This window comes from Propithecus coquereli, unplaced genomic scaffold (genome assembly GCF_000956105.1).
Source record: "Propithecus coquereli isolate 6110/MARCELLA unplaced genomic scaffold, Pcoq_1.0 Scaffold117, whole genome shotgun sequence".
NCBI lineage: Eukaryota > Metazoa > Chordata > Mammalia > Primates > Indriidae > Propithecus > Propithecus coquereli.
Window position 1 is genome coordinate 687,153 of NW_012135747.1, and position 17,416 is coordinate 704,568.

At 55.5% G+C, this 17,416-nt stretch overlaps 1 protein-coding gene across 3 annotated transcripts in view; it reads right to left on the minus strand.

The window, feature by feature from the left end:
* The window catches only part of COL13A1 (collagen, type XIII, alpha 1), a 148,962-nt gene that overhangs the window by 40,093 nt on the left and 91,453 nt on the right, over nt 1–17,416 (minus strand). For 2 of the 3 annotated variants that reach the window (XM_012658683.1, XM_012658673.1), the window contains 3 exons: nt 12,900–13,007; nt 10,826–10,852; nt 9,956–9,991 (listed from right to left, as the gene is read on the minus strand). In XM_012658683.1, the coding sequence (XP_012514137.1) occupies nt 9,956–9,991; nt 10,826–10,852; nt 12,900–13,007 (171 nt within the window). Of the gene's footprint in view, nt 1–9,955; nt 9,992–10,825; nt 10,853–12,899; nt 13,008–16,891; nt 16,958–17,416 lie in introns of all 3 variants that reach the window. The other variant, XM_012658664.1, reaches the window with a different exon arrangement.

A 17,416-nucleotide genomic window follows, 5' to 3' on the forward strand; every position in this document is an offset into this window, starting at 1 on the left:
ATACACAGGCTGGCTAAGGAGACGCCCCTCCTTCAAAACACCCGTGGCCTGGCACTGACTGCAGGGAAGGGGCCAGGCTCCTCCCGAGCATGGTCTTCTGACTTGCTTCCTTCCCAGCCTCGTCGCCTGACCTCCTGCTGTCCATCAACTGGTGTCTGTGTCCCCAGAAACACCACCCGTTCATGATTCTGTGGCTTTCTGCTGCTAATACTTCCTCAACTCAAAACCCCATTTATTGTTTGGGGCCTGGGTCAATAAAGTGCCCAGTGCTTTTCTGAGCACCCTGGGCTGAGCTGTCCTCACACACAAACCCCTACACCCCTGTGGGCCCCAGCACAGGGGGCTTCACCCTGCTTGCTGCCTGCAGAGCTGTCTGATGGAAGCAGGGCCCTTTTGTCTCCTCTATGAATTTCTGCTGTCCCCCTTAACCCAGTGCTGCTTCCCCAACGCAGCAGGAACCACTCTGCATTTGTAATCTGCATGCACAAGTGCACGTCTGCCTGCGATGGCTGCACCTGCATCCTCGTTGGGCCAAGTGTCTGAATCTTGCAAAAAGCCCAGCACCTTTAGCTCCAAGCACCAGAGCGCTCCCTCGGCTTGACCCCACCAGCGACCCCTGAGCCGTAGGCAGGTGGCAGAGTTAGATTCAGGAAGTGAGCACAGCAGACAAGCCGTTGCCCCAGGTGTGCCCTACCATTAAGTCTCCCCTTGTGCGAACGATCAGAGACAGGCGCAGCCATTCACTGCACCTGCCCTGTGCCCGCACTGCACGTACGAGCTTTCCATCCTTCCTCTATCCCTGCGGTCCCCTGCCTCCGGGCCGAAGCCCGGTACTGGTCCATGGCGCATCACCACCTGAGCTCCGCCTGCCTCCCCCTCCACCCGCACACCGGTCCGTGGAAAAATTGTCTTCCATGAAACTTAGGAACCGGGCCCCACAGTGAAGCTTCATCTGTATTTACAGCCACGCCTCATCACTCGCATCACTGCCTGAGCTCCGCCTTCTCTCCCCCACCCACCCCCCCGACCTTCCATGTACAATTGTCTTCCATGAAACGTGTCCCTGGTGCCAAAAATGTTTGGGGACCGCTGCTGTATACAGTCTTTAAGAATCCCCTCCTGTGTGGGAGTGGATGTTATTCCTGTGTCGCAGGTGAGCAAACCGCAGCTCAGAGAGCCAGGTATGACTGCCAAGGGCAGTCTAGGGCTGTGAACCTGAGTTTGTTGTCTGCCAAGCCCAGGTGCTCATTTCTCCTGGCCAACCCCAACATCGGATGGACTGAGGGTCCATCTGCCCCATCAGATAACCTCTGCAGGCCGAAAGCAGGGCAAGCCCTCTCTGATGGGCCCTCAGGCCGGGGGACCACAGGGTGAAGGGGCCAGAGGATGCCGCAGCTCAGTCCAGGGAGCCCAGAAAAGCGCAGGCGGAGCCCTGCCTGTGCGCACAGGTCTGCCCTGCGGCCAGCAGAGGGCGCGACAGGACCTCGTCTGAAGTCTGGCCACTCGGGCCACAATGGCCTCAAAGCCCCCTTTCAGGAGCGCCAGCTGAGGGGCCCTGTCACTCTTTCCTTTGGGGGACCAGTGTCATCCGCTAACATTCCAACCAGCCCAACCAGGCTGACTCATCCCAGAGGCCCCAGAGTGGGGGGACGGGGTGCAGGTGGGAGGTCAGCTTGGGGACTCCCTGACTGTTCAACCCTCTCTTCCTCTTCCTCTGTCTTTTCTTCACCTTTCCCCCAATGCCCTTGCCCTCTTCTTCCCGCCTCCATTTTGGGAGCTGGGCTGGAAGTGTGTGTGACCACGGAAACGCCACTTCCCCCTCTGGGTCCAGGGTCCTCCTTGCAAAGTGAGGTTAGACCAGATCCCTCCCGCCCACTCCTGCTCCTTGGTCTTCCACTCACCCGGCCCTGTCCCTGCTCTCTGCACGGCCCTCAGGAGGGACAGGGGCCAGAGCCAGACACTTGGGTCTGTTGGCAGCTCCAGGACAAGGCTGGGGTGGGGGAGAGAGTCTAAGCTCGGGATAAAAACGCAGCTCTAGGGGGGGTCTCAGCTCTCCCCTTTTGCACACAGAGGGCGGCTGTGGGATGCTCCCACAGGGTAGGAGGCAGGTTCTGCTTCACACTCATCTCTGGGCTTCTGTCTCCAATCTCAGAAGAAACTGTGTAGAGCAGAATCCCGGAGCGTGAGGGTTTCCCGGCTAATCAGGGCTGTCTTTAGCCCCTGTTGATTTGAGTATGTGAAGACACAGTCACGCACTTGGGGGAAATCAGAGCTTCCTAGGGAGGCAGCCCTCTGCCTAGCGTGGCTGACCTTCGACCCTTCCCTCTCCTCTGGGTCAAGGCTCTTAATTCTGCAAATGACCCAGGCCCCAGGCTCCCTTGACCCCCACCTGAGGGCCCCCTCCCTTCCGCCCTTTCCCAGGCAGGAAGCAGCGGTGCCTGGCTGACCTCCCCGCCGCTCTCTCCAGTCTCATTAGGCTCAGTCCTAATGTCCCTGTGGGCTCGCCCCTGCCCCACCTCTGAAGTGGGGAGCTGGGCTTCCCCCAGGCCAGAGAACTCTGACTCCTGGGTGGAGGGTGAGGCCAGAGTCACTGTCAAGGCTCCAGGGTCGCTGCGGCCAGGACCCGCCTGCAGCAGACAGGAGGTGGGGGCTGCTGGTGGCCATTGCCAAAGGAGGACAGTGACGCACCTCTGTTCAGAGGGCTGTTCCCGGGGTACATCCTGTGAGAGCCTATCCAGATACCCCTTCTTTTCCATTCGCCTCTTAAGTTTTCCTGTCTGAAAAGTTTCAGTTAGGAGTTGTGCTCCATTTAGATCTGCTCACTCGTGACTGTCTTTGTCTTCTGGGGGCTTGGTTCTCTCCGTCTGTCCAACCCACAGGCCTGGCTTTATCTCCTCTACCTCTGCCTTCCCTTGTCCTCCCAGCGGGGACTCTCAGCCACCCTATGTGGGCCATCCTGCGGCTGGGGACGTGTGGGCTCTGAGCATCACAAAGTGTCTCGGCCCACGTGCACGGAGCGTAATGGCAGAACTGCAACTCCCAGGCCAGCCCCCGTCACCCCTCTGGGAGGCTGGCTTTTTAGCCTCAGTGCCAAGAACCAATGCACGGAAGGGGAGGTGGAGATGCGCAGATGGGCACAGAGGGGTTTGCCCTGACTGCCCTTGAAGACCGGTCTCGGCCTGACCTTGAGGCTGCCACTTAAGACTCTGCAGCCAGGCCATGCACCTGAGCACGTGACAGCATCAATAGGTCCTCTATTCTGGTCCCGGCTTCCAGGCGGGAGGACCCATCCTTCACAGAGATGACAGAGCGGGAGTGAGCTCTTGGGAGCGCAAACTGGCCGTGCTCTGGTCCTGCGGGAGTGGCCTCTTAATTGGTGATTTACTGTTTGCAGGACAAGCTGGGCAGGGACTTGGCAAGAAGACACAGTCTGGAAGGAGGTGGGGGACTTCAAGGTCAGCTCCCAGCCCAGCAAAGGTCAGGTCATGAATGGACCTCCCCGAGGTGAGGCCTGGGCTCCTGCTGCAGCCAGGTCTGGGTGGGAAGGCCCAGGGCCCAGTGCAGCCGGGCACACAGGCTCTTTGTTCTCTGCAGGGGAGGAGGAAGGCCTGTCTGGGAGTGTGGGGCGTGGAGGGCTGCGGGGAGGGGGTGGTGGTAGCAGGCAGCTTGGGCCTCAAGCCTGGACCAGGGCCCTTTCCTGGGGTGCAAGAGCCGGGTGAGGAGGGCTAATGCCCTTCTGCCCCAAAGAGTTCCCGGGCCTCCCTTCCGGGAAGAGGGCAGCTCAGTTCCTGCTTCCCTGGCCCAGCCAGCCTCCACACTGCAGAGGACCGGAACCACGGAAATCCCAGGTCCTCCGGTAATTAGGGCCGGCAGGAAGTGATCCAGGGAATTACCGGGGTCGGGTGCCCCATTGAAGGCCAGGGCTTTGGAAGGGCGGCTGGCTTGTAATCTCAATTTGAGATCGGTTGATTTTGTAGTTAGTTCCAAAAAGAAAAGTCAGCTCTAATTAGTCTTTGGACTTAGGAGTGCAGGAAAAACAGGGCCCAGAGAGCACAGGGAGGGGGATGGGGTCCTTTTAGTGCCCATGAAGCCTCAGATCTGGGGCCCAGGTCTTAGTTTTCTGATCTGCTTTAATTTAAATGGTCTGCATGTCCCCACTGGGATTTCACGGCTTTGAAAGAAAATGCTGTCCCCACACCAGCAGGCTCCTGTGTCTACGGCTTCCATCTGTACGAAGCATCAGCTACATATGAGCGCCAGGTGGAGCCTGGAGTCACTCAGGTCCTCTGGGGGCCAGAGGGGTGCAGGAAGGTTTCAGGAATAGCTGTCGTGAAGGCTGGGACAAGCTGCCTTCTCCTGGCTTTATGGGAAGTCCTGCGACCACCCCAATTCCCTGGGGTGATTATTTGGGCAGAGTTAGTGCCAATGGACATAACACTCCACTTCGTCAGTTCTTCCACTAAAAACACACCAAGAACCCTGCGTGCTCTGCTGTAACCTCTCCAGATACTGCTCACAGAGAGCCTGGAGGCTCGGAGAGAGGCCTCAACACAGCCAAAATCCTTTTCTTTTTTTAGTAGAGACGGGATCTCGCTCTTGCTTAGGCTGGTCTCGAACTCCTGGGCTCAAACGATCCGCCGGTCTCGGCCTCCTAGAGTGCTAGGATTACAGGCGTGAGCCACCACGCCCGGCCCAAAATCCTTGTCTCACAAGAAGGAAAACAGCTCAACTCCCACCTCTTTTCCTTCCATTCCAGGAGGGGTTGGGGGTGGGGTGCCTACCGGAAATCATGGGTTCCCCCGGGGCTCATAAGATGCAAGTAGTAAAGTCATTCAGAGCAAGGATCTGGGGTCAGACAGACTGGCATCTCTACTTCCTAGTTGTGGACCTTGGGAGGAAACAGCTTCTGTGAACCTTAGTTTGCTCATCTGTCAATCGGGAATAAGAATAAAAGCTGCCTCACAGGGTTGTTGCAAGGATTCAATAAGTTGATGCATGCAGAGTGCCCGGCGCACAGCCTGGCATGTTGGCAAGTCAGGCAGTCTTAAGCACGCAAGTCGTCATTCGCCAGAAGTGTGTCCACCACGTGGACCCTTGCTCTGACTGGCAGATCAGAACCCTCATCCCTTTGGCAGAAGGGTTGAAGAGTGTTGAGAAGAAGGGCCAGTGCAACCACAGAATGGGGGCTGGGACAGCTGGGTGAGTGGTCATCTGTCCCCACCATAGGGTCCTCCCATCTCTTCCACAGGGAGCCCCTGTGTCTGGGGACCACCTCCCCCATCCCCGGCCTCCAGGAGGGGTAACTGCAGTTGTAAGTGGCTCCAGCCTGAGGCTCTCGTGTCCTTCCTCCTCTGGTCTGAAACCCACACTGCCTGCAGCCTGCAGGAGGGGAATGTGCCCTTCAGACATGGTCCTTCATGCAGATCCTGAGGCTTAATGCTCAGACCACCACAGGCATCAAACACACCCCCACTTCGAGAGGGACAACCCGCTTCGATGCATTTAGAGATAAGCTCTCACCAGGTTTTCTGATCCACATATGATCTGACACTACTCGTCAATTCTCTTGAAAGAGTGCCAAGGTTGTAATGTTTTAAACACGCTTTGTGTCTTGCAATATATTTAAAGTAGATCAGTGTCATAAATTTGGATCAAATAGGTACCACATGGGTGCACAACAATACTCGCAGTGTCTAGGCAGGAGGGCTGCCCCCGAGTGGGGTGGGGGCCGCATAGGGGCCGCTGGCGATGCTGGGCTTTGATCTCAAGGAACCAGTAGAGATGCCTGCCTTGCTGGCCTGGCTGGCCTTTGAGAGGATACCAGGCACAGCCCAGTGGGCAGGGGTGATGGGGGACAGAACTAACCATCAGCAAGCTGCCCAGGCTGGGAGTCAAATTCCACCCCGTGCCGTCGGAAAGGACTGCCGGCATGCGCGTCAAGTCTCTGGGACACAGGAAGGGAAGCTCGTGCGGAGGGTCCCTCAGTTACCCCATGGGTCCCGCTCGCACCTGACCTCGAGAGCAGCCACTTGGCTCTCTGTCTCAGCTCAGTGTCCCCACCTGCTGGCACCCGTTCCTCCCAGGGTGGTGGGGTGGGAACAAACTCATCTTCCCAGCATGTGTGACTAAGTCACCCTCCGTGTTAGTGCCTCCTCCCTGTGCCTTATTCCACGCAGAGAGCGGAGCAGGGAGCAGAGAGAGAGAGAGGACTGACAGCAAAAGGAGAGATGTTGGGGATAACCCTCCACATCCCAAAGAAACCGCAGAGGAGGGAGGTGTGTGCACAGTTAGCTTAGCCTGGGGTGAGACCCCCTGAGCAGACCCCCTGAGCAGACATTCACTTCTGCACCAGGGTGCAAAGATGGGCTGGCTACTACACTTGGACTTACGAGACTTTGCTGTTAATTCCAGCGTGGACATTCACCAGCTGTGCAACCTTGGGCAAAGTATTAACCTCTCTGAGCTTCTCATTTGTACAATCAGGAAATGAGCACTAACCACTGAGCCACGGTAAGGCCCGAGTAAGACAGGGAGCAAATGAACCTTGGCTGAGCTAGAGATGTGAAGTATTGCTGCACTTGTCTTTGGCATCCAAGACAAAAAAATCTCTTCATCTCAGGGGAGAAGCAAACTGCTGCCTGAGCATGTGATCACCAGGGTCAAGATAGCCACTGTCCCACTGGGGCTGGAGCAGTGGGACAGACACTAGAGCCTCTCAAGGAATGACCTCAAGTCCTTGGGCAGGCCTTCTGCTGCTGGTCTCAGTTCCTGCTCTCTTCCCCCTGGCCTCTGGTGGGCTAGGGGGCAGTGGTGAGTTGGCGGCAGGACAAGGGTACTGGCAGAGGCCAGCTGCGGGCGGGCTGGCTTTGAAGGCTGGTGGCTCCATGGCACCCACTGAAAAGATGCAAGGACAGGCTGGGAGGAGCAGAGGGAGTGTGAGCCTTCCAGGGACCAGAGAGGGAGTGAGGGGGAGCCACAGCCTCACACCCCTGAGCAGTCCCCCAGAAGAGGCCATCATGGGCGAGCAGGGAGGGCTGGTCTGAGAGAGAAAGCAGGGATGGGGCAAGAGTCCAGCATGAAGGGGGAGGAAGGACCTTCTCCTGGGTGCTCGTGAGACCTGGCTGCGGGGGTGCTTCCAACAAGCCCTGGGTGTGGACGGAGAAAAGACTTGAACAGAGGCTCAAGGGGACCAAGGCCCCTCGCGAGGCTGGGGCTGCTCCTCTCTAGGGGATACGAAGCCAAATCTGTCCTCAGAAAGCCGTGGCCTCCCTGGGCTGAAAGGGACTTTAATCCAGTCTCCGACCTGATATAGAGGCTTCTCTTAGCACTTCCCAGACCAATCGTTATCCAGCCTCTACTGAACACCTCCCAAGACACCTAGGTACGAGGAAGCTCCCTCTTATTGTTCTGGAATTGTTCTTCCTGTAAGGTTAACCCACCAGCACTTGCTCTCCCTCACTAGTCATGCAAAAGAATGATCCCCTCTTCCATGCTGGAGCCTGCCCTGTCCTGGGCAAACTGTGACATCCCAGGGACAGCAGCTGCCCGCCCACAGCAGGGCTACACTGCTTTGCTCTGCAAATTCAATGCAGCCAGGGTTAAATGATTCTTCCTACAGTCTGAGTCTAGGATGGCCACTGTCATGCAACCGGGCACTCTAGCATCATGACACCCAGCCCTAAGTGGAGGACGCTCCATCCCGAGGACAACAGACCCCAAGCTCCTTTCTGGATGGCAGACTTCCAGTTTGCAGTGGAATGAGGGTGCCTGTCATGATCCGATGCCAGCTGAGGGCATCGCCGTGACACCCAGGGACGCTCTGCCGGCCCCGCAGCCCCTTCACAGCTTGAAAGAGCTGGTCTGGCTGCTAATGGGAAAACCAACTCCATGTTGCACCAGGAGGCAGTAAGTTTTATGAGTCTGCGTGAGTGGATGGAGGCAACCGCGGGGGCTGATTTCCACTTCCTGACACCATAAGAACTTCTCAGTTTATGCGGAACTAATTAAAGATCTCTCAGGTCCTGCCATTTCATCCTCCAGGCACTCATAAAGCAACGTGGTGATAGCAGCCACCAAGTGCAGCGTGTGAGGAATGTGCTTCTGCAGGCTGATTCTTCTCTTTAGAACGTTCTTTCCCCACCCTGGTGCCTTTCCTTCCTGCCTCTTTTCTCCTCCTGGAAGACCCCAGAGGCTTCCCAACCTGGTTTGGAGGGCAGGGATGGGCTCCTCACAGCAGGTGGTACCATGGGAACACCTGGACTTGGACTCCTGCTCCGCCACCTACAAGCCATGAGACTTTGGGCAAGCTTCAGTGCTATGGTTTGAACGTGTCCCCCAGAGTTCATGTGTTGGTACCTTAATCCCCAGTGCAACAGTGTTGAGAGGTGGGACCTTTAAGAGGTGATTAGGTTCTGAGGGCTCCGCTCTCAGAACTGGATTAACGCTTTATTGTGAAAGTGGGTTAGTTACGGTAGAAGTGGGTTCCTTACTGAGAGAGTAGATTTGTTATAAAAGCGAGCTCGGCCCCTTCCATCTGTTGCTCTCTCGACCTCTCTCACCCTTCTGCCTTCCCCATGGGATGACAGCAAGAAGGCCCTCGCCAGATGCTGGCTCCTTGACCTTGGGCTTCCCAGCCTCCAGCACTGCAAGAAATGAATTTCTTTTCTTTGTAAGTTACCCCGTCTGTGGTATTCTGTTATAACAACACAAAATACACGAAGACACTTAGTTTCCTCATTTGTTAAATAGGAGAATAGTCACACCAGCCTCACAGGGTGGTTTTAGGGTTAGAACTAACATAGCTTGCATTGAAAGAAAGTGCCTGGCCTATAGTAGGTGTTCAGCAAGTAGTGACTGTCATAAAATTATTATGGTTATTGCAATGATCACTTCTGGGCCTTTGCTCAAATTGTTTCCCTCTCTAAAATATCATTTACCTTCAGGTTTTCTGGTGGAAGGACCACAATGGTGGATTAAAAATGGCCAAGAAATGGAGACCAGGACTCCACTCATACTGACTCACATGACTTGGCCATGTGACTTGCACCAACCAATAGGACATTAGACAATATGATGTAAGCAGACGCTGGAAATGTACTTACGCACTGGGACCTGCCCATCTGAATGCCTGCTGTGCTGTAAGGAAGCCTGTCCAGCCTACTGGAGGATGAGAAGCAATGTGGAGGACTGAAGCCCCCAGCCTCCAGCCACCACCAACCACCAGACACGTGAATGAGGCCATCTCAGCCCCTCCCGCCCTTCCATCTATCATCTGATGCGACTCCATGCGTGAGCCCAGGTGAGACCAGCAGAGCTCCCAGATCACCAATCCACAGAATCATGAGAAATGAACCATCCGCTTTAAGCCAGTAAGTTTGGGATGGTTTGTTACATGGCAATACATAACCCATATGTCCATCCATTCATCAAGGTTCGGTTCATAAGCTGTCTTCTCCCAGCAGACTTGCCAAACTCCTCCCAACCTGGAATTCCTCTCTCCACCTTCTGTGCATGATTGCACTGCACCTCGTGATGGTGGCATTTAATAAAGCCTGCCTTCACTGGGGTTATTTATGCAGCAGCAATGCTTCTGTCTCTCTGAACTGTGAGCCGCCAGAGAGCAGAGCTGGACCCCTCCGCGTCCCCATACTTGCTCAACACAGAACTCCCACTTATCAAGCCTCAAGGGGCCAATGAGAACCTGGCCTGCCCCAGTACAGACACAGCCACCCAGCCTGGCAGTGGCAGCGAGAGAGCCTCTTGGGTCTGAGGTCCTGCTGGGCCACTGATTTGCCTGAGGCCCCGTGCCCTCTGTTTCTCCTCCTCCTGCAGGTGGAGGCTCTGCTGGGTGGTGTGTGTGCAAATGTGCATTATGTGTGACCAAGTCCTGACCCTGTGTGCGCTTGTGAGGCCCCACTTGAGTTACCACTGGCGGGGTCTTCCCCCTTCATCTTACCTTCCGGCCATGGTAGCCCTGGATCCCTGGGTCTCCCTGGGAAAACAAAGAGAATGCCATTAAAGAGATTTTCCCAAAGTCAAACTTTGATCTGTGCTGTTCCCCACACAATGCCATCCCTCCTCCTCCCAATGACGCCAGATCCTCCTGCCCCTTCAACACACACCTCCAGCTGTCCTGGGGACAGCAGCTCTCTGCTTCCTCTGAGACCAACAGAGATTGCTCTACTCTTCAGAACGAGCCCCACTTTGCAGAGGCTGAGGAACTGTGGGAAGGGTCAACTGAGTAGGGACCTGGGAGACCCAAGGGTCAGTTTTTGTTCCAGCAATGACTCTGTTGAACCTGGGCAAGACACTTTCCCCAGGGCCCTCAGCTTCAATTTATAAAACCATTGGGCACAATCAATACTGGGCCCCTTCTCATCCCCAGAGCCCCAGGGTCCCCGGCTTCGAAGGCAGAGTCTGTTTGACATTGTGGGTATTCTGTGTGAGGATTGACAGGAGACTGGATGACCCTGGAGGTCTCTTCCTGTCCTGACACCTTACAAAACACTATTTTATTGAGATACTGTGACGCTGTTCTGGGCATCTGCCTAGAGTTTCCAACTAGATTATAAGGTCCTTGGAGGGCGGGACTGTGCCTTCTATACCAGCCAGAGGACTTGCTCTGCCAGCCTGAGCTCACAAGAAGGGCGATCCTAGTTGGAACGATCCCAGTTCCTAAGAGGAAGGTGTGTTTTAGAAATGAGCGATGCTTGACCCATCTCCCGGCTGAGATCTCACTGGCTCCTTCCTCAGTAGCCTTCAGCGCTCTCCACCCCCTGTAGGGAACTCGCCCACCTATTCAGTGCATCACCCAGAAGCCACTTACCTTTGGTCCAGGAGGCCCAGGTAAGCCCTGTGGAAGCAAGAAAAAGGTGAGTGGAGATGGTTTCCACTGGTAAATGGTTGAGGCTAGCCATACTTACAGTGGAGGCTGGGGGCAGGGCAGCCCCCAAACAGCTACAGTAAGAGAACGGGCATGCTAGAGGACTGCTCTAGAGGATCTCAGAAGGGGATGTGAAACCTGCTGAGGGCACGTGGGGACAACAGGCTCATGTCCCTCCTTGCAGTCATGTGGGCGCCATGGGCAATTCCGCTGTGCTCGCCCACTGGAAAGTAGGTCAGCGGCATCACGCTAAATTGCCAGTGTGGTTTGGTCCAGATCCTCACTCACCCACCTCCTAACTGGGACCCCTCCCTAGAAAGCCAACCTTGCCCAGCAGAGCCTTGGCTTTGCCCTTGGCCCTGCCTGCCTGCGGAGGAGCCCTCTGTCTCCTTCTTCCCAGGATGCTGAGGCCACGGCAGCTGGCCGTGGTGAGGTGGTGTGGGCCGCAGGGCCTGCAGGAACCCAGGGCAGAGGCCAGGCAAGGCTGGCTCCACCGCAGTCCCCGGCACAGGTCTGGACAGCAAGCGTGGGATGGAGAAAGCCGTGATGCCTGGGTCTGGGTTGTTTCAGTTGGTTTTAAAAATACATTTTCTGTTTTTATTTTGCTTTGTTATAAACAACCTGAAAAAGAAAACTGCCTGGCTTGGGTTCAGTGAGGGACAGCTCAGTGTGATGGGAAGAGGAGAGAGGACAGCGGTCAGCAAAGAAGTGAATTTTGAGCACTTTTTGGTTTTCTTGGCTGGGTTTGGTCCAATTTCCTAAATTTTACTTCCTTTCAGGTTTTTCCATCTAAAAACTAATGGAAATAAGACTAATCTCCCTCTCTGGGGTGCTGGGGGGAAATTACGGAAATATTTAAAATCCGCTGCAGTGGTCAAGCAGGCAGGAGAGCCGGCTCCCAGCAACTTGGGTTTTCCCACTACTGTGCTGGCCTTTCCGCCAAGTGGGGTGCCCTGTGTGGCCGGAACTGTCACCTAGCCTAGAGAGACCCCATGAGGAATCTCAAGGTTGGCAGCTGGGCAGCCAAGGGGCCCAGGTGTGAAACCAGGTGATCTTGAATGTGGCCATTAAATTGAGGGCTAATTGTTGGGGACATGCCTGACCCCGCTGTCCCACCTCTGGGACTCCACCCCAGTGAAGCTATCAGAGATGTACACGAACACTGTGTTTCTTTGTCTACGTTCCAAATCTTTCACAATGAATATATGATGCTTTTGCCATAAGAAAGAAAAGCAGGGGTTTTTTTTTTTTTCCTGCCACGTGGGAAAAACATTAACAAACAGACAGATTTTGCCCTTAACCCTGGTTCCTCCAATAAAGTGTAACGTTAATCTTACCTGTGGGAGGAAGACTCATTTTCTCTAAAGAAGTCCAGGCACCCACTGAGTTATTCTTCTGCCCTCATGCTTTGCTGCACTAAATTGGTCTGAGAAAGAGTAGGGCTTGGCCAGGGCTGGACAACAGGTGACTTGATGGCCACTGGGCCTGCCTGGAGGGGGTGCCAGTGGCCTCCCTAAACCCTTGCCAGCAGTGGCCCCGCAGGTCCTCCGGCCTGATGCGGGGCATCCGGCTCAGCTGGAGGGGGGCCCAGCAGTGGGAAACCCGCACAGGCCCTGAAAGGCGTGCTCGTCAGGGTACCAGGGACCTCCTTCAGAGCCCACTGCCCCCGACTTGGGTTTTCCTAAGCCCAGGGCTCAGGGACAGCCATCAGAGGTGGCCCTGGGAATTCTTTCTTCAAGCTCCTCTCTGCTGTGGCGGGGAAGAGACAGCCTATGAGTGGTCTCCCCCTGGAGGGCAGGGACTCGGACATGGCCTGGAGCTGTGTTTTCAGAGCAGAGTGCAACAGATGGGTGTGATGGGGATGGGAAGCTCCCTGCACAGGCCACCACGTTCTGTGGCCTTACCAAGGCGATTCTGCTGTTTGTTGGGGACCCAGGTTCCTGTTGCTTATTCAAGGTTTGAAGGCTTCCAGAGTTCTTAGGACAAATCTTGAAGGAAAGAGGAAGAGAATACTTACGGGTGGCCCCATGGGCCCTGGCAGTCCTGGGTGCCCCAGAGGTCCAATCGGTCCAGGGGGGCCTGGTGGACCTGGTGGACCTTGGATGCCGGCCTGGCCCTGTTCACCCTGAGGTTCATGGAAACCAGTGTTAGAGAGAAGACCCCGGGAGCTGTAGACCAGCTCCCGCCCCCATGCCATGCACCCAGTGAAGGCCCTGCCATGGGCTCTGCTGAGAAGGCGGTGGTGATGGGGAAGGAGGGGTGGCATGACGGTGATGATGCTATGGTGGCAGTGACTACATGCAGGGGCTGGTGGAAGCGAGAAGACGGACAAGACAGTAGGTCCCCAGGAGGTGGGCTTCCAGAGAGGACTCGCTGCACAGAGCAGCTGCCCCCAGGGCAGGGAGCCCTGCTTCGGGTGGCTGAGGAGCAGGAGTGAGTGAGAGAGGGCCCCTCGGGCTGACCAAAGGCCTGCTCCGAGGCTGGCCAGCAGGCCAGAGTCCAGCCCAGGTGGTCTGTGGCCTGGGCCTGCCTCTGTCACCCTCTCTCTGGTAGCAAGTCACATCATCTCTCTAAGCTGTCGTAGCTTTTTGCTGTCTTTGATTTTCTGGCCTGAGGGATCAGATGAGATCCTTAGTTCAGAGGCCACAAATTTCATTTGGCTCACTAAACAACTGAGCAAGAAGTTCTATGTAAAAAATTCGGATTGGTGGCTTCTGATGAAATGCTGGGAACCCTGGCAACGCCGGGCCCGCATTGCTGGGTCCAAGGAGTGGCCGCCCCATTAAGCGGGGCATGAGTTCTCTGGTCACTTTGGTCCCCACCCTCCCTATCCCTCCTTACTTGCAGCCTGCTCTGTCACTTAGGTGGTCTGCCTGGCCTCAGAGGGCAGTCGAGTTCGCAACCCTCGGCTGGTTGAAGGTTTGGAACTGCAAGGTGCTTGTGCTGTAGGGGTTGCTGTTGTTACTCCCCTGCCCTGCAGACTCCTTAGGCAGCTGCTCTGAGCTCAGCCTCACCACCCACCGTGCCTGTCCCCAGGATGGATTGTGAGCCCAGGGAGGTAGGGAAATGTGTTCCTCAGGAGGAGCAGAGATCCTGGTCCAAGTGACCCAGATCTTGGGGCTGGGGGCAAGACAGAGTCATCCTGGATCTAAACCAATGCCATTATGTCATCTTCTAAATGACCTCTTCAGGGATGATGTGGGCCGAGCTCTTGTAAGGAGGGGCCCATCCTTGTAGATGGGCGAAAGCGGAACCCCCTGGCAGGTGTGAGAGCTCCAGGAGGGATGCAGGGGGACACGGGCAGCCAGAGTTCCAGTGTGATCTCAGCAAGCCCCACGGGAAGGAGGGAGCTGATGACACTCGCTGCAAACTCTAGAGGGAAGTGGCGATTCGGAATAGAGTGCGTGACTTGGGAATGAGAAATGTAAGATTTCAGCAACACCTGCTTGTACCATCTCTTGGCTAGAACATCCTAGGGCAGATGGCACCCAGGAGTGTCACTCTGGGGCCTGGGCCTCATCCTGCCACACCCTTGGAGAAGTCACTTTAGGGCTCAGGTGTCCACGGCAGAGGAGGCAGGTACAGAAATTGCTTTGGTGGCCACCCTGCCTCCAGCCCCCTATCTAGCTGCACGTTGGTTATTGGTAAGTCTCCAGGTGGTGATGTCCTTCCTGAACCAAGAAAGACTTAGCTAAACCTCAGGCTTCAAGAGGGGAACAGCGCGGCCTCCTTTTCAAGCAGACTAATTCTGATTAAGCCCCTCGGCCCCTGAGCGTCTCAGAACCCTTTGCATTGCTGCGCTGCTTCATAGTCCTCATGGCGCTTCTACGCTTTTGGAGAAGGGTAATTCACAGGCAAGGGAGGCTTAGTCTGAGACAAATCACCGAGGTCCTTTCTGACTGTGAAGTTCTAGAATCTTCATGTCCCAATCCCCATGTTACAGAAGAGAAAACTGAAGGCCAGAGAAGTTGAGCTCCCTAACCAAGGTCACACAGAGAATTCAGGGTGGATTCAGGACCCAAACTCAGAACTCCAGACCCTAGTCCTGTTCATTCCAAATAAGCCCCCAGCAAAAAAGGGCTCCCTGTCCAACTCTCTGCACTTTGGAAATGACCTCCATCGTCATCTGCTAAGCGCATCATATCTCACATAAAATTTCCTCTTTCACCTAATCCCACACCCAACGTGTAAGCATCTTGCAGAGCCTGTGAAATCAATATTGGTTTATTGATAGGACATGGACAAGCATTTTTATGTCCCCTGATGGCTAACAGCACTAAAATCCTCATTCTTAGGCAGAATTTGTGACAGGCAGACTAGGGCCCCTAGTCTTCTTTCTCTGCTTTGGAAACCAGGTCAGAGCAGCACCGAAGGTTCTGGCTTCACCACCCCTTGCATTTGAAAAGGGAGGCGGTAACATGCAGCAGCCTGGATTGAATCCCAGACCCCTATCGAGTTCTTCCTCTGCAAAGTGGGGATTGTGAGGGTGGCACCTCCACCACCGGAGGCTGCTGCGGGGAATGCATGACATAATCCATGTGGAATTCTCACCGAAGTGCCTGGAACCTGGCGAGGGCTCGACACAGAGCAGCTAATACAACTAAGGCCAGGAGGTAGCTGTCGGGGTCCGGGAGAACGGCTGCTCTGAGCATGGACTCAGCTCCCCTGGAATGAGGTCTGGCACAGGCAGGGCTGGGTGACAGTGGGGTGGGCTTGGTGCTTCTCTGACCTGCCAGGGGCCTCCTGAGTAGCCAGGCTGTGGGTGAGCGCTCGGAGCCCACGGAGGCTCTCGAGGATTTGGCCTGGTAATGCAATATGCAGCCTGCAGGCTCGGATAGCACCAGAGTCACGTGTCCGTCTGTGCTTTTTAGCTGTTAATTGGAGCGATTTTTCAGCCTTTGCAATCAGGTGCCTGAACACCCAGGCCCTTGGGCTCCTGACTCCCGAGTCAGGATGGGAGTTCGAGGCCCTGCTGTCAGGCATTCAGAGAGCTGCTCAAAGCCCTGCTGTCCCTAGCATCCCTGTGCCTTGGGGGTACGCCCCGTGCAGCATGAGGAAGCAGGGGGCACGAGGATGGCACGGCCACCTGGCCTGGAACCGAGTGGGATCTCTCGGAGAGCAGGGTAAGATCGCTCTGTTCTTTGTGATGTGCTCACAGTGAGGACAACTGTGGGGTGTGGAAGGCATTCCTTCCGCAAACACCCGCCTCCTCACTCTCAGGAGACAAGGGATCCGATGCCCAGCCATCTGCATTTCTGAGTATAAAGGATGTGGGTCCACTGAGAGAGCCCTGGCTGTGGGGTCTGCAGCCTTGACTGCCAGTTCCACCTCTGCCTCATGCTGTTTGTGTGACCTTGGGCAAATCGATTCACTTCTCTGAGCCTCAATTTCCTCAACTCCAAAGTATGGATAATAGTAATAATGACAGCTAACATTCATTATAGCACGAAAACGGTGCCAGGAACTATTCCAAGTGCTTTACATATACAACAACAACCCTATGCAGTAGACACGTATTATCCTTATATTATAGATGAGAAAGCTGGGGGCACAGAAAGGTCAAGTAACTTGCCCCAAATCACACAGGGCAGAGAAACTGGTGCAAATCTCTACTCTACAATGTACTGTCTGTGACTTTTGGGCAACTTACTTAACCTCTTGAGCCTTGATTGCCTCATCTGTGAAATAAGAATGGTCTTCCCTAATTCATAAAACCGCTGAGAATTAAATAAAACCAGACCTGGAAAGTGGGTAGCATGGTGCCTGGCACACAGTGACAGCTGTTACGAGTAGTAATCGTGTGGTAGTAACTGTGGCTCTCCTGGGGCTTGTGTCTTGTGTATTTCCACATCCGTGGTACTCACGGGTCCATTTTTGTCTAATTCGATTTCACTGAAGCAGGGCGGGGTTCTGGCTTTGTCTACTGCCCTAGCTGGCCTGCGGTGCCCAAAGACTTGCTGAGCCCCTCGGGAAAGCCACACGTGGTCTGGGCAAAGGGAAGGTGTCTACCTGGAAGGTCCGCCTTTTTATGACTGGGGGTGGAGCCAGTCGCACTGAATTGAGGAGAGGCAGCAGCTGAGGAGAAAGATGAGTTGGAAGGCCAGAGGGCAAAGGCCAAAGACCGCAGGTGTTCAGAACGATGCCAGAGGTCACCAGGAAGGCAAGGCGGCCAAGAGGGACGGGAGGAGAGGAAGAGAGAAGAGAGATCAGCGTGAGTACGAGGAGCAGGAGGGAAGGCGTGAACAGGGCACCCTACAGCTGTGGGCGCAGCACGGAGCTTGCCCTGAGATGGCATGGCCGTCCTCTAGGAGGAGGAGTGGACCCCTCTGTCCGCACCCTACCTCGGCCTCCAGGTCCGAGCTCGGGGCGTTGGCCAGCAGCCCCCTGGAATGGGAGCGTGGGCATCCTCTGCTGGGCCTGCCCTCCTGGCCATGCTGGGCTGCAGAGGCTGCCGGACACGCAGCCCAACATTGCACGGCCAGCCCTGCCCGTCCCCGCTCGGTGGACAGAGGGTAGCAGACTCAGAGGCTCTGG